The sequence below is a fragment of the Alternaria conjuncta genome (genome assembly GCF_024043145.1).
Source record: "Alternaria conjuncta strain BMP 0040 chromosome Unknown scaffold_7, whole genome shotgun sequence".
Taxonomy (NCBI): domain Eukaryota; kingdom Fungi; phylum Ascomycota; class Dothideomycetes; order Pleosporales; family Pleosporaceae; genus Alternaria; species Alternaria conjuncta.
The window spans coordinates 16,711-31,811 of record NW_026250096.1 but is presented as its reverse complement, the minus strand read 5'-3'; the positions used below and the strand labels follow the sequence as shown (position 1 = coordinate 31,811).

Below are 15,101 nucleotides of genomic sequence, written 5' to 3'. Positions count from 1 at the left end.
CATCTATATTGTACAGCCATTTCTCACAACAGTGCACCGACAGGGGCGCCTACTGCAGATACTTGTGTTCCTTCAACCACGTCTTGACATCGTCCGCATCCCTCTCAAGCCATGCGGCTTTGGCGCTGATGGCGTCGATGCTCTGGGACAGCGCCATGTCAAAGCCCTTGGTGCTCTTGCCCTTGAAGAACGCCTCAATGTCCTCTATGTGTTCCCGGTGGGTGAAGCCTGATGTTGTAATGGCAACCACCGAACTTAGCATGCTCAGGCTAGGGGGGAGCCTTCTCTCCAGCTCCTCCCAGTTATCCTTGACCCACTTCCAGAGCGCATGACAGCCCTCCGCGTGTGACCTCAATGCTGCAATGGGCAAGTAGATGTCTTGGCCCTTGACTTCGTCGCTGAGAGCCATGGCAAGCGTGCGCTGAATGAGCTCTGGAGACTTGGCACGGCCTAGTGCGCGAAGAGCCGAGTTGCGCTCGTCGCTTGTGGCGGCATTCCGAGTCTCGTTGACGATGACATCGTACTGCGTCTGGTCAGTCTGCATTCCATTCATCCTCGTAGCACTGCTTACCTCTTCTTGCCCACCATTCGCTAGCACAATGGCATACACGCTGCCGCGGATGTTGGGGTGAATGGCAGACTTGTCGCCTGCCTTGAACTTGTCAAACATGTCAAAGGATGCCTTGGTAATGTCCTCGTCGCCAGCGATACCGGCAGCACCAAACATGAGACCCTTGAACTGCTGCTCGATGTGACCGTCTTTTTCATTGAATGCCCATCCCAGCTCATGTGCCTTCTCTGCGCTGAGCTCCAACTGGAACTTCTTCAGAGCGTCCCGGATCTTCTGGTCCTCAAACATCCATGCACCCCGGAGGGAACTAATACGACCCGTGATCTCTCCCCAGACGACGAACTCTGCTTCGTGTTTGAAGCTGTCAAGGAGCGAGAGTATACCAGACGTTTTCTGGTAGCCCGATGCCGCCAGCGAGCCTGCGTCAGCAATCATGCCAGCTCGATCCTCAACGGTCAAGAGGCCCTCCTTGGCCGAGATGCCCAGCTTCCGTAGGCGCTCTGGCGTGTACGAGGTCCGGTAGAGGCCAGAGTGGTCCGCATTAAGCTTGAAGAAGTCGAGTTCCTTGAGCTTAAAGTCGGCTTCACGATCGAAAAGCGTCAAGTCTTCGTCAACTCCTTCCTTGGTCCGCAGCGCAAGGAATACGGGGTACAGGGTTTGATCCTCCTCTGGCTTGACATCGGCAGTGCGGAGGAAGCGGTTCTGCTTGAGGTGGATGGAATCAGTGCCTTCCGTGACGGTAACGACTGGGAAGCCGACCTTCTTGGTCCAGATGTCCATGACCTTGCCAACATCCTTGCCGCTGGCATCCGCTAAGGCAGCCCAGAGGTCACCAGTCTCTGTGTTGCCATAGGCGTGCTTTTTGAGATACCGGCGGATTCCTTCCATGAAGGTGTCCTCTCCGACATATTTGGAGATCATGCGGATGACACTCGAGCCCTTGGAGTATGAGATGGCATCGAAGATCTGGTTTATCTCGTCTGCGCGCTTTACCGGTACCTCGATGGGATGGCTGCTTCGTAGCGAGTCGAGCGAGAGTGCGCTGGCTAGATTGTCTGTAACATAGCCTTCCCAGACTTTCCAGTCAGGGTAGAAGACATTGCAGGAATACCACGACATCCACGTTGCAAATCCTTCATTAAGCCACAAGCCGTCCCAGAAGTCCATGGTCACGAGATTACCAAACCACTGGTGGGCAAGCTCGTGCTGCACCGTCTCGGCGACGCGCTGCTTGGTAGCTGCCCCGCTGACCTTTTCGTCAATGAGCACGTCGACGACACGATATGTGACGAGGCCCCAGTTTTCCATGGCACCTGCACTGAAGTCGGGAATCGCGACCATGTCCATTTTGGGCAGCGGGAAGGGACTGTCAAAGGTTTTTTCGTAGAATGCCAGCGTCTTTGCCGCCAGCTCGAGCGAAAAGCGGCCGTGCTCGATGTCCCGATCCTTTGGCGCATAGACTCGCACAGGGACGCGGAAGTTGTTCGTCTCGATGTAGTTGAGCTCACCGACAATGAAGCACAGGAGGTAGGTCGACATGAGAGGCGTCGGGCTGAAGGTGACGGCCTTGCGCCTTCCGCCCGAGATGGTGCTTTGGATCTGTTTCTCCGACGCTACGTCCATGTTGCTGAGACAGGTCATCTTCTCATCGGCGATGAGGGTGACGGTGAATTTGGCCTTGAGCGCGGGCTCGTCGAAGCAAGGAAACGCCCGCCTGGCATCTGTGGGCTCCATCTGCGTCGTGGCCATGTATGTAGTGGAGCCGTCGGCAGCCTTGAAGGAGGAGCGGTAGAAGCCGGCCATGTTGTCGTTCAGCACTCCGGCGAAGGCCATGGTGAGCTTCGCCTGGCTACCGCCCGGAATGGTCTGGTCGAAGCTGACCGTGGTCGTCTGCGCATCGTCGTCGGTGGTGACATGAGGCGACTCGGTAATGACTTGCTGGCCGGCCGTGACCTTGGTCGAGTGGATCTTGAGCTCGTTGGTGTTGAGGGCAATGGACGTGGTGTCGTGGACGACATCTAGACTGGCCGAGTGTCAGCAGGGCCCTCCTCACACGGGCGGACGGGCACGTACTCGATGGTGACGGTGCCCTGGTAGGTGAAGTTGGCAAAGTCGGGCTCGAGTGTCAGGTCGTAGTGGACGGGCTTGACGTTGGCGGGCAGCACCTCGCGACCCTTGGTGATGTCGATGGACGCGTGGCCCTCTGCGCCGAAGTGCTTGCACATATTTCGTCGGTGGGAACAGTGCCTTGCGGGGACAAGGGCAGGGTGACGGGAGGGTGGTGGGGGACGAGGGACCGGGCGAGGGCTGTTGGTGGGGGGAGGAGAGAGTCGCGCGTTCGGTGTGAGCGTGTGCAGTAGCGTCCGCCGTGGCTTCAGTCGGCGGCTGGGAGCGGCCAGAAGACGTCCATGGTAGGTGAAGCGGTGCATCTGGCTTCTCGTGTGCTGTGTCGCGACCTGTCCCCTGCGCCGCGAGAGCTCGACGTCCTCCAGCGCTCTCTTCGCGGCCAGATGCAGCCTAGCTCGCATCGGGGCCGTGTCCACTATATAAGCCAGGCCGACGTCGCGTTGCCTTCCGGCAGCACGCAAGAAGCTCGACGACGTCTCCCGCTCCTGGGGACGCCGTGTGTTCTGGCACTGCCCCGGCACTGCCAGTCTTGCTAGAGAGAAGCAGCCCTCGTTTGAGCCCTTTTGCAATTCCTGCATGAGCGAAAGGGTATAGAAGTAGGGCTACATTGCTGCGTATCACGGACGAAGTCTCTTCCACGCGGGACCCTCTGCACTGCCTGCCATGCCATGTGATGCCGCACTGCCAGTCGCAGCCTGCACCTCTCGAGTACACTCGCCTTCGCATGCAAGGCGATGTGCGAGAGCAAAATACAGTCCGGAGGCGTCATGGCAGCCTCGTCCAATGATAGCGCACGTGATGTGGATTAGTTAGCTTGGAAATTGGAAAATGGTCTCGCACCAGTTCTCCGCCGCATCACCATCGCCGCCAACCCATTGCTCGCGTCTCCCCCAGCCCCGAGCCAGCTTCCCACGACCATGTTGGCTCGCTCACCACTGCGCACGGCACGCTCCGCCGCCGCCGCCGCCCGCAATGCCTCGAGCAAACCGGTACGCCTCCCGCATGGCCCAGCATCTCCCGGCAGCTGGCGCAAGCTGCGTCGCCGCCCTGCTGGCCCGGCTGCCATACTCGGGCCAGCCCCCGCTTCCATTGAATCATCTGGCTGACCCAGTGCGTGATACAGCGCTTCGCCTCGACATGGTCCTCCGCCGACAGCGCCGCCTCGGCCTGGAAGAACAACGCCCTGCCCGCCGGAGCGACTCTCTTCGCCGTCGGCTCGACTGCCTGGTACTGGCACCTCTACGGACGCCACGTCGATGCCATGACCCCCGCCGAAGAAGGGTGAGTGCGCCCCAGATAGCCCGGCCCGCGGCCATGTACTGACGTCGTGCCTGTACAGCCTCCACCCGACCCAATACCCGTGGGAGCACGAGAAGTGGCACAAGACCTTCGACCACGGAGCGTACGTCTTCCCCACCGCACCGCACATGCCCGCCCCCTAACCTGTCACAGTCTCCGCCGCGGCTTCCAGGTCTACCGCGAGGTCTGTGCCTCGTGCCACTCCATCTCGCGTGTGCCCTACCGCGCCGTCGTCGGCAAGTTCATGACGGTTGACGAGGCCAAGGCCCTGGCCGAGGAGAACGAATACGACACAGAGCCCAACGACCAGGGCGAAATCGAGAAGCGCCCCGGAAAGCTGTCCGACTACATGCCCGCTCCCTACAAGAACGACGAGGCCGCCCGCGCTGCCAACAACGGTGCCCTGCCTCCGGATCTGTCCCTCATGGTCAAGGCCCGCCACGGCGGCTGCAACTACATCTTCAGCTTGCTGACCGGCTACCCCGAGGAGCCGCCTGCTGGTGCCGTTGTCCAGGAAGGCCTCAACTTCAACCCCTACTTCCCCGGCACTGGAATCGCCATGGCCCGTGTTCTGTACGACGACTTGGTTGAATACGATGATGGCACCAAGGCTTCGACTTCGCAGATGGCCAAGGACGTCGTCGAGTTCCTCAACTGGACCGCCGAGCCCGAGATGGACGACCGTAAGAAGATGGGCTGGAAGGTCCTTGCCGTCACCAGTGTTCTGTTCGCCCTCAGTGTCTGGGTCAAGAGGCAAGTATTTGCAGCTCCGCCACTTTACCCACATGACTAACAGCCACGACAGGTACAAGTGGGCCCCGCTGAAGACGAGGAAGATCGTCTACCAGCCACCGCCAAACAAGAGCATTCTCGACCACGTCCCTAAGCCAAACACTTCCGGCAAGACGAACCAATAGACGGAGAGGGGGTCTGTATTTGCGCGCTTCAGGAGACCCGGTAGCGGAAGCGTGTGTTTTATATCGTGTACATTGCCAGGTGCTTTCAACAATGACATTTCTTTGCGTCGTGTCATGCAATCTCCTATTTTTGATTTACTCATCTCAGACATGTTTGTTCATCAGTCTTCGTACGAGACGCTTTTTGCCAACAAACAAGCTTTGTCTATCCCGTGCCTTGCAACCTCTGACCGTAGCTCCACTTCCCCAAAGTAATTAGGTTCGCTAACTTGGCTGAAGCCCAACGTTTTGAACAGACTGAGGCTCGGGATGTTGTCCTTGTCGATTCTGACACGGAGGTAGCTCAGAGACTTGGGCTTGTCTTTGTTGTTGGCTCCCTTCGCGTACTCGTCCAGGATGGCTGGCAGCGAGGTAGATATGTACCAGATGAACGCCTGTAGGGCTTCTTTTGCTAGCCCTTTTCCTCGTGCGTCAGGCCGGGCAATCATTATCTCCAACTCGCCCACCGCGTCCATCTCCCCAGTCTCGTGTTTGCCTTGTTCCCCTGCGCCATCGTTACAGTCCTCGGACGGGTACAAAAACAGGTTCACATCCCCAATCATACGATTGGGCGTGTCGTCTATCTTGCCAATGACTCTAATAGGTATAGAGACATCCGACAGTGCTTGCGGTGTGTGTGGCGAAGTGCAGATGATGAAAGTCAACTTATCTGCATCCCGTCGCCACGAGGACTGCATAGCGTACTCCTCCGAAAGCGTCAGCGGCTCAGAAGCTGTAAGCGTTTGCAATTCCTACACACTAATCAGCCGTATATTAGGAGAGATAGGAGGCTGGGTAGGCCTTACCTCATCTTGCATCCATTCGTGGTATGTGGGGACATGGTGCAAGCTATAAGGCACAAGGATCAGACGAGGTGTCAAGATGGCTAGATAAAATTAGCCTCGTAGCATGGGTTCAGATCTTTTCACTACATGCCTTCGCTTTCGTTGACTCTCATGGCGCCGGCAATCAAGCAATATTTTTGTTTGGTGATCGATGTTGTTCCTGCATCGCAAATCAATCAGAGATTGCACAGGCGGTATTCAAAGCTGTAAAAGCCAACTCACTAGAATTCTTGCACTACAACAAATGCACACCTGCGTAAAATGGACGTCGAGCTGCGCTTGATATAGCTGTTATCAACCTCTGTCTGCTCAGTCCACGTTATAGGAAAGTTGATTTGGCGGCAGTGTAACACCAGCGACAAACTGCAGACTTTCGCATCGCTTAAAAATTGCCCGGCATGACGTACAATCAATTATAATATACCAGACGTGTATATTTGCTATGCAACGATAATGCACGTTTGGCATTACAAGCGTTTGATGCGAAGCGGGAAAGCGCGGCGATCCTCGGACGCGACCCGCTTCTATCATGTATCCTGCTCTTCCCGAGGTCCACCGCGACGTCGACCGCCAACGACTACGGCGCGCAACCACAACATACCAAGTTCTATGCAATAACATCCGCGATAATTTCCATGCGCTGTAATGGAGCCAACACGCGTTCTGGTAACGGGTGGCTGTGGCTTCCTGGGCACCGCCGTCGTCTCCGCACTCTTGAGCACCCGAAGATACGCCATCACCGTCATAGACGTTAACCCGCCTTCGCTCGGTAGCACCACCTTTACCAACACTGTACGCTATGTTCGTTGCGACATTCTGGACCCATCTTCCTTGTACAGCGTCTTTTCCGAAGCTCGACCTGCCGTCGTCATTCACACAGTGGGTGTGTTCCCTCTGGGGACGAAGCGCTATTCCATGAAGGGCAAAGGGGCCATCTTCAGGACAAACGTCGAGGGAACAAGGAATGTTGTCGAAGCAAGTAGGGAGTGCGGTACAAAAGCCTTTGTGTATACCAGTAGCGTGACTGTCGTGTTGGACGAGTTGGATCGCGACTTCAGGAATGTAGATGAGCATTGGCCCACGGGAGGTGTACATACGAGCTATGGACAAAGCAAGGTAACAAAGTTTTACTCTATTCACGTTCTCTTTCCTATGTGCAGAGAATACTGCCGATTCACCGTTGCTCTTCCTCCAATTTGTATGAAACCTCCCTGTACTGCTCTAGCCACGACAACGCACACTTCACCTCCGTACTGTATAACCAACTCATGCATAGCAGGCACTCGCTGAATCCCTTGTGCTCTCCGCAAATACGAATGACTTCGCCACCTGCGCCCTGCGCTCAGCACCCATCTTCGGTCGCAACGACACTGTGTGCATCCCTACGATACACTCATGCATCCCAGCCGGCCAGACACCCTTTATTCTAGGCACAGGGACCAATCTCCAGGACTTCGTCTACGTAGAAAACATAGCAGACGCCCATGTCCTCGCCGTTGGAAACTTGTTAAATTCGCAAACAGCTGCTGGAGAGGCCATCTTCATTACCAACGGCGAGCCGGTCACGGCGAGGGACCTTTGCATAGCTGTGTGGAAGGAGTTCGGCCATGTTCCAAAGTTCCACGTCCGGGTTCCAGAAGGATTGACATGGTGTCTGGGCTATTGTGCCGAATGGATTAGCTGGGTGACAGGGACGGAGGGTGTGCTTAGTCGGGGCATTGTGAGTGACGGATGTCGGGACCGCTATGTTAGTATTTCGAAGGCGAGGTTACTGCTAGGATATAAGCCTCGAGTCGGCTTGGAAGAGGGCTTAAGGATCAGCTGTCAGGTAAGCACACAGAGACTAAAGGGTGAGCGAGATTTAGAGTGTACTAACACGAGTAGGATTATGGAGCGAAATTAGAAGGGCGGAAGAGAAAATAAGCTAGATTACCGTAGTCTAGAGTGAGTTTGGGTACATTGCATAGGTTAATCGCTAGACTGTAACATACTTGTAACTTTTATAATTATCATAGCACGTCTGTGTAAGGTGCACAAGCTTGTGAAATTAAGTCTGTGTAGCGGTCACTTAGATCCTATGTTATCGCAGCAACGCTCTCTCACATATTACTAATGTCTAACGGGAGGCAGGTCCCCACTCCTTCACGTAAGCACCCTTAATACAGCCCAAGTTCATCTCAATACAAGCCTCAATTGAAGGACATCGCTTGGTCACTGATTGCATCGCCTATGTACACATTACCATTACGTTGTCTCAAAAGGCAAGGCCGGGAAACTGTCAGATAGCATCAAAGCAAAGAGCGACGCCCGAGCTGCGGACCATCAGCGAGACAAAGGCTGGCTCAGACGCTCAAACGACGGCTTAGGCCTTGCTTCAAGTTGCAGCTCCTGCTAACATTGCGTTGAAGCTTCGTGTGCACATTGTTACACTATCACACGCACTCGAAGTAGAACGCAAGTAAGTCCTGATTCCACCATGATCGATCTTCGAAAAACAAGCCGGCAACGCCATTCAAGGGACACATTGGAGAAGGCGGATGTGAGTGGACGTGAGCTTAGTAACCTTCGTTATTCCATATGCCCGGAGCAATGTGCTGCTAGCATGCTGGTTGAAACTGCTGTCACACAACTCGGTTCTACTCATTTGACCACCTAATTGACAACCTCTTCGGTCTCGTCGATAATCTCCTCTACGATTTCTTCAATCTCTTCCTGATGTCCATCATCCGCTTGACCAGGCGTCTCACCCTTGAGAGATGCCAGCTCAAGGTCGGCGCCTTCATCGCGTAGCCTCTGTGTAACTTCTTCGCGCCACCTGCGCCACTCATCCAGCATCTCGCGGCGAGCTTCCACCACAGCCTTGTTGGCGGAGCTCTTCTTCGCAATATCTTGTTCATCAAAGACCTTGGAGTAGTTGCGCAGATTCTTGCGGATCTCGGCTTGTTCCTCCTTGGAGAGGAGGGTCGGGGGCCGTGGGCGCCACAGGAGCTGCTTGAAGCCTTCGATGGCTTCTTCGCGGAGCAGCGTGCCTTTGAAGTCGTAGAGGTGGTAACCGTTCTCCATCTAGTGCGTGTCAGCAGAGACAAAAGAGCATAATAGTGATGATGATACATACGCGATGACGGAAGGCACTAGCGACTGTGGCGACATAGCGGCCAGTCGGGTCCCATTCAATGTCGGTGACGCCGTAGTGCTCGGCCGTATCCATGAGCTGCAAGTTGGCATTGACTTCCTTGTCGCCCTTTTCGGACTCCTCCTTTGGCCTGTCGAAGCTCATGTCCCAGAATTCGAGTTCGAATGACTGCTGCGACTGTAGAGCAGCGACAACGACGAATCGTCCCTTGGGCGACCAGTAGATGGCATTGCTGTTCTTCTTGTCAATGGTTCGGATGTGACGGAAGTTGCCAGGCGCGCCACCCTTGAGCTTCTCGGGAGCGAAGAAAGAGACGGCAGTCTTGGGGCCAACAGCGGCGCCCTGGATGACTTCGCCAGTGGTAATGAGCACGAAGCGGTTGCCCTTGGGCTCCCAGGCGAAATTGATGACAGTGTCCTTGATGGAGTCAACGACCTCAACAGGCACACCCTTTTCGCGGACACGGAAGATTTCCAAGTTGGTGGCGAGAGACTTCTTGGACTTGGAGTGGCGGTCGACCTTGACGCAGACGTAGGCAGCTTCCGACTGCCAGTGAAGCTTGGCGTCTGACACGTTGAAGAGGTTTCGGGTGCGCACAATCTCTTTCGACGGGACGGACATGAGGCCGACCTTGGCGGGGTTGCTCCCGAGCTCGGGGGTCCAGTAGCAGAAGAGCTGCTCGTACGTCTTGATGCCTTCTCTGCGGGGCGTTGCGGGGGCCCACTCAAAGTCCATGACGCCCTCGATCTTGACGGAAGTCTTGTCGAGCAAGTTCATGCGCGGCAGCTCGTAGATGGAGATGGACTGGCCCTGGGTCATGCGTGCAACATACTTGTCGTCAGAGGACCACTTGAACGTCGGCCATTGCAGCTTCTTCTTGACCGGGTTGCCCTCGGCATCGATGCCGCCAGGGACGTCAATGGTAGCAAAGGAGCGCAGAGGCTTGCCCGTGGCAATGTCCCAGATGATGTAGTTCTTGCCGTCCTCCTCGAGCGAGAGCGATGGGACGGGGTGGTTCTCGTCGACCTGGAGGGGGCGGTGGGACCAGGTGGTGAGGTACTTTTCGCTGGGGGAGAAGTCGACGAGGTTGACGCCGGGATGGGCGAAGCGCTTCTGGCGGCTCCAGGCCTTGCCGCCCCACAGCTGGACACCTTGGGCGTGCATGGACGTGAGGTAGGTTCCCTGGGGCGACCACTGGATGAAGGACTCGGTCCAGTTCTCGCGGTCGACCACCTGCTCGGGCTGGTCCTCCTTGTCGTTCCAGAAGACGCCGACCTTGTCCTGGCGGTACATGGCCATTTGGTCGCGGCTGTCGGGGTCGCCGAGCCACCAGCGCAGGTGCTCCTTGTGCTCAAAGGGCGGGATCTCGGGGGCGTGGTACTCGTCGTCGATGCGGCCCTCCTTGCCGTAGCGGTCGATGTCGGTGAGCTTGTTGACGGCCATGGTGTGCCTCTTGTCGAGGGCAGTCCCGTTGAGCTGCTTGACCGCCGCGACGGCCTCGGCGGGCGCGCTGTATTCGACAAAGGCATATCCCTCCGTCTTGCCCGCCTCGCCGACGGGCATGTGCACGCCGTCGTCCTTGACCTTGCCCACGCTGTTGAGCTTCCTCAGCACGAACTTGACGAGCTTGGCCTTGCTGTCCTCGGGCACCACGGGCAGCCCGTCGATGACGACAAAGGCGTCGAGCCCCTCGTCGAGCCGCACCTGGAACTGATCTTCGATGTCGGTAAAGTCGATCTGGCTCTCGTCGAATTCGTCGTCGCCGTCCATGGGCAGGTTCGAGTATGCCGAGGCCATGGTTGCGGTGATGGTTGCGGTGATGGTTGCAGTCGTAGTTACAATACAGCGGCGGGGTGCGGTTTGGATAACTTTGCGACCCAGGTAATTTTGGTGCGCGCTAGCCCTCGAGTGGGGTCCACGGGCCCGTTAGCTCCATGCGAGGTCCGCGCCAACACTTCACCACAGTCACGCCCGTCTGGCTCGCAGGCTGGCCACGTCGTGAATTACTCATTACACTACAGTACACACACAACACGCCCAAACAAAACCAGTTGCCGCCCGCGAAACATGGTCTATCTAACACAACCGCAATACGCCTGATCCAACGTGCACTAGATTGCCCCCATTCGTCTCGTCACATGCACCAGGACACCCTCAGCCCGTTGACGCCCATCGCACCAGGCCGCACGCCGCCCAGGGAAGGTAGACACTACAGCAAGACACAACATGTAAGCATCGGCTAGCTCTACGAGCCGCGCTTACCTTCACTCAAGTCGACGTTCGGAGTCTTGACCAACCTTCCGCTCGCCGAGACTCGCTTTTGCAGCCGCGCATCCCGTTCGCGCGCTCGTTCCGACGGAGAGCTGCCGTTGCCCGCCATGATGGGCGGCAAAGACGGAGCCTTCTCTGCGCTGGGTGCGGCCTGACTGCCCACCATGGGTGCCGGCCGCTTGCCAGCACGCTGCTCTGCCTTGAAGTCAAGATAGCTTCGTGCCGAGTGGCCGAGGGGAATGGGCGCTGGCAGCATTGGCAGCTCGGCCCCGTTTTGCAGCAGCAGCTCCGCTACGGGGAACGCTTTGCGGCTAGGCTGCGCTGTGCCTGGGCGAGCCGCTGAGCTTGGCGAGCTTGCTGGTGATGCCGTCGCTGAAGGAGATGCTGGGTCGGCGGCTGCAAGCGCTAGAAACACGGCGTGTGTGCCTCGTGATCGGTCGCGTGCGTTTGCATTTGCCCTCAGAGCTAGAGCGTAGAGCACGTTCTGAATGTCGTTCTTCTTAACCGACGCTAGAAGCGTCTCCTCTGGATTTGCGTAGTGTGACATGGTCGGTGTTATGGGTGCTACGTAGGTCCGATCGGCGTACTTTGAAGTAATGAAATGCAGCCTTTGCTCTCTTGTCGACATTGGCCCCGGCTTCAGCCCGGGTTCCAGTCTTGCTTCCCAGATGGAATTGCTGACGCGGTTGCCGATCTTGAGCAGTATCTCGATGATATCGGGAGTGAAGGACGTGACATCCAGAGTCAAAGAACGCACCTTTGTAATGTGGGTGCCGAGTGACCGATGTATGCCACTGCATTCGATACAAATGATGATGCCGAGGTTGATGGAAACCCAGTCCACCTTGATCTCCGTACCGCAATCTGCGCACATTTTGTTGCTGGAATCCGCGTCTCTTACCTGCTTAAGCAGCTTACCTTCATCGCCAAACGCCTCCTCTCGCCGGTATCCGCCAGGTCGATCACCTACTGTGGCATGCCGCGCCGGTGCCTTGGAGCCGTACGTGTTTCGATGACTTGACATTGATGGACTCTTACCCGTGAGCACTGATGCAATATCTCGGTGCGTCTGTCCAGGCAGCGAGTCTGTTGATGGCCGATCCGATTTTCCTGTCGCCTCAACAGCTGTCTGCAAAGCATTGTTGACTGCACTGATCCACGACTTCATGTCTTCTTCATTGGTTGCCTGGTACACTCGCGTGTATTGGGGGGTGATGACTTCGAAGCAAAACCGGCGATCTGCGTTGCGCGCTTCCCTTACTGAGGCCATGCGGAGGTCGATTGGTTCCATGTGCAGCTCTAGACTCTGCTTCCAGTTGGTGTACTCTGAAAGCCTCCCCTGATCAAGGACGATCCAGAACCTGGATAATGTCAGCAGGCTTCCGACTGAAAGAGGCTATACCTACTTATGCCAGGCTTGCTTGTTCAAGCCCTTGGGATCCACATGGCTTCCGGGCCTGCTGAGGGCCCACAGAAGACCTTCCTTGCGGTGCGCACCCGAACCAGCTTCGGCCATTGCAGCGGGGTCCTTTTCTTCGAGATCTCTGATTCCCTTGAACTTGTCCGGCTGCGGGGCCGCCATGGCCAGGCTCGCCTTGGTAGCCTCGGGGCTCTGCGGTAACGCTATGGAGGAGGGAATGCTTGTAGATGAGATAGTCTGGGGCGGCATGACTGTGCTTTGAAACATGGGTACAAGACTGCCCTTGCGGCCAGGAGGCGGCTCTGGATCTGACCTCGACGTTGTTTTCGGCACACTGCCTGTTGATGCTGCGGGAGATGTGAGGGAGGGCACGGGTACCTCATCGAAAGTCTTTTTAATCGTCTCCAGCGCTCGTCTTTTCTCCTCGCGCTCGGTCCTCTGGATCTGAAACTCCTTGTCTGCCTCTTTGACCTCGCAGCTCAGGGCCTCTAGGTGCGGCAGCATGGTCTCAATCTTCTTCGCCGTCTCAAGATAGCGTTTGGCTTGGGCATCGGCATATTGCGTAAGGTGGGAGAGCACCTCCTGGTCTTTCCGACCTCCATGCAGGTCCTGCATAAATGAGGAGTAGTCGAAGCGCTTCAGCTCAAAGTTGCGCCTCTTGGCTTGGTATTTTGAGTCGGTCTCGGCGCGCTTCTTCTCCTTCAGTGAGTCTTGCCGTTGGCCGAGATATCGTCCTAGGTATTGATAGTAGTCTTTGCTCTCCTCCTCAAAGTCCTTGCGTTTCGTCTCGGCCTGCTTGATGTCGATATTGTAAAGCTTGTATATGGGATCAATGATGAGTTTTTGGATGTTTGTGGAATTGGACTTTTCGTAGCCCAGAATCTCCTTGGCAATCTTGTCAAAGTAGTGGTCAATGGCCGGCTGCACTGCGTTTGCATTGGACGACGAGGCCTCTCTGAGCGCGTCCATGAGGTCGGCCATGGCATTGTTGCATGCGACCTGGGCCTCCATGGCGGACTCGGCGCGTTTGAGGACCTTTTTCCACCTGGTGCGCATGTTGCCCGTCTTCTGCTCGAGTGACTTCATGGTGGCGCGAAACAGCGGCCCATCGTCGGTCTGACTGAGGTCTTCACCGGGGCGTGAGACGTCGAGCTTGACTGAGGCGGTGCCGCTCGCCAGTGTGGTGGTGTGGCTCGGTACGAGGCCCAGGCTGTGCTCGGGGATGGGTTCGCAGATGGGCGATCGCGGAGGTATCGCGTCCCACTCGCGGTCTTCGCCTGCCGAGTCGCTGACGCGAGACTCTATCGACTGGGCCGAGGGGACGCGCAGGCGGGGAGGGACGCCGAGTTCGAGGCGCGGCGAGGGCGACTTTGGGCTCTGCAGCTGGCGCGGCGTGTCTGTTGTAGTCAGCGGATGTTGGGGGCAGGGCGGGGGATGGTACGGACTCTGGACCCAGACGGTGAAGCTCGCCAGCGTCTCGAGGCGGTGGGCGCGCTGGTCATACTCGACGAACTGGAGGGGGTCAGCAGTTGCGGCGACGGAGTGGCAGACGAGGCGGGCTACACACACTGCAGCTGGTGCGCCAGCCGCCGGGGCGCGACTCGGGGGCGCGGGGCGGAGTCCATTTCCACGACCACTGGAACTGGACCGACGAGTGGCCGGCGGTGGAGTAGTCGCCGACCAGCTCGACCTGGGGGTTCTTGTGGAGGTTGGGGTTGGCGTGGAACTCGCGCGTGACGAGATTGTCGAGGTCGCGCTCGCTCGAGGCAAAGACAAACGTCAGGCCATGGATGTGGGTGTCGACGAGGCCCGTGGGGGCGCCGTGGGCCGTCGGGGGAGGCGTGTAGGTGGCGGGGACGGCGAGGTGCTGGCGCAGGACAAAGGTGAAGTGGAAGAGCAGCTCGTCGTCGCTGGGCAGGCGCAGCAGGAAGGCGGGCGGGCCATCGGCGTAGGGCAGCGCGTCGGGGTCCTGGACGAAGTCGATGAGGGTGTCGTCGCCCGGCTCGCGCTTGGCGGCATAGCGGGCGGCGGGGAAGGCGTTGGGCGAGACGTGGAGTAGCGTGCGGTTGCGGGCGTTGGTGATGGTGAGGGCGGCGACGGAGACTGCACGCGAGGGTTAGCAGGGCGAGCGGGCGAGCGGGCGAGCTGGATCGAGGCGGCGGCTTACATCGAGTCTGGTCGCGCAGATAGAGGGCGCCTGCGTCGCCGGCCTTGCTGTTGACTGCGCCCATGCCCGCTGGCAGCAGCCCGTCGAGGCGGACGAGGGGAGGCGGGATGGATAGGCGGTCGGCGGTCTGCGCGATGCGCGGTGCGCGATGCGGTATGCGATATGCGGTATGCGATATGCGATATGCGATATGCGATGTACGATATGCCGTGATCTGTCGCAGTAGCAGCATTGGCGCCGTGGCTACTCCCGCGCGCTAGCGGCGGGCATGGGCGCACGTCCGCCGTCGTCGTCGCAGCAATTTCCCTTCAC

General features: G+C 57.6%; 5 protein-coding genes across 5 annotated transcripts; 1 reads left to right on the top strand and 4 right to left on the bottom strand.

The window, feature by feature from the left end:
- Positions 1–49: 49 nt before the first annotated feature.
- J4E85_005091 (uncharacterized protein) lies at positions 50–2,796 on the bottom strand (the record flags this gene model as incomplete). Its single annotated transcript, XM_051469341.1, has 3 exons — positions 50–523; positions 572–2,594; positions 2,645–2,796. The coding sequence occupies 3 exons, from the start codon at positions 2,794–2,796 to the stop codon at positions 50–52; spliced, it is 2,649 nt and encodes an 882-aa protein (XP_051326172.1).
- An 819-nt stretch (positions 2,797–3,615) lies between these two features.
- CYT1 (cytochrome c1) lies at positions 3,616–4,914 on the top strand (the record flags this gene model as incomplete). The annotated part of the gene is made up of 5 exons (XM_051469340.1): positions 3,616–3,687; positions 3,822–3,979; positions 4,038–4,100; positions 4,151–4,750; positions 4,803–4,914. 5 exons carry the CDS (start codon positions 3,616–3,618, stop codon positions 4,912–4,914), a joined length of 1,005 nt encoding a protein of 334 aa, XP_051326171.1.
- Positions 4,915–5,075: 161 nt separating this feature from the next.
- Positions 5,076–5,771, bottom strand: J4E85_005089 (uncharacterized protein; the record flags this gene model as incomplete). Its single annotated transcript, XM_051469339.1, has 2 exons — positions 5,076–5,705; positions 5,760–5,771. The coding sequence occupies 2 exons, from the start codon at positions 5,769–5,771 to the stop codon at positions 5,076–5,078; spliced, it is 642 nt and encodes a 213-aa protein (XP_051326170.1).
- A 2,679-nt stretch (positions 5,772–8,450) lies between these two features.
- PRT1 (Translation initiation factor 3 subunit b) lies at positions 8,451–10,728 on the bottom strand (the record flags this gene model as incomplete). Its single annotated transcript, XM_051469338.1, has 2 exons — positions 8,451–8,861; positions 8,914–10,728. 2 exons carry the CDS (start codon positions 10,726–10,728, stop codon positions 8,451–8,453), a joined length of 2,226 nt encoding a protein of 741 aa, XP_051326169.1.
- A 448-nt stretch (positions 10,729–11,176) lies between these two features.
- On the bottom strand, positions 11,177–15,021 carry J4E85_005087 (uncharacterized protein; the record flags this gene model as incomplete). The annotated part of the gene is made up of 6 exons (XM_051469337.1): positions 11,177–12,066; positions 12,121–12,563; positions 12,609–14,019; positions 14,068–14,134; positions 14,190–14,725; positions 14,790–15,021. 6 exons carry the CDS (start codon positions 15,019–15,021, stop codon positions 11,177–11,179), a joined length of 3,579 nt encoding a protein of 1,192 aa, XP_051326168.1.
- Positions 15,022–15,101: the final 80 nt, after the last annotated feature.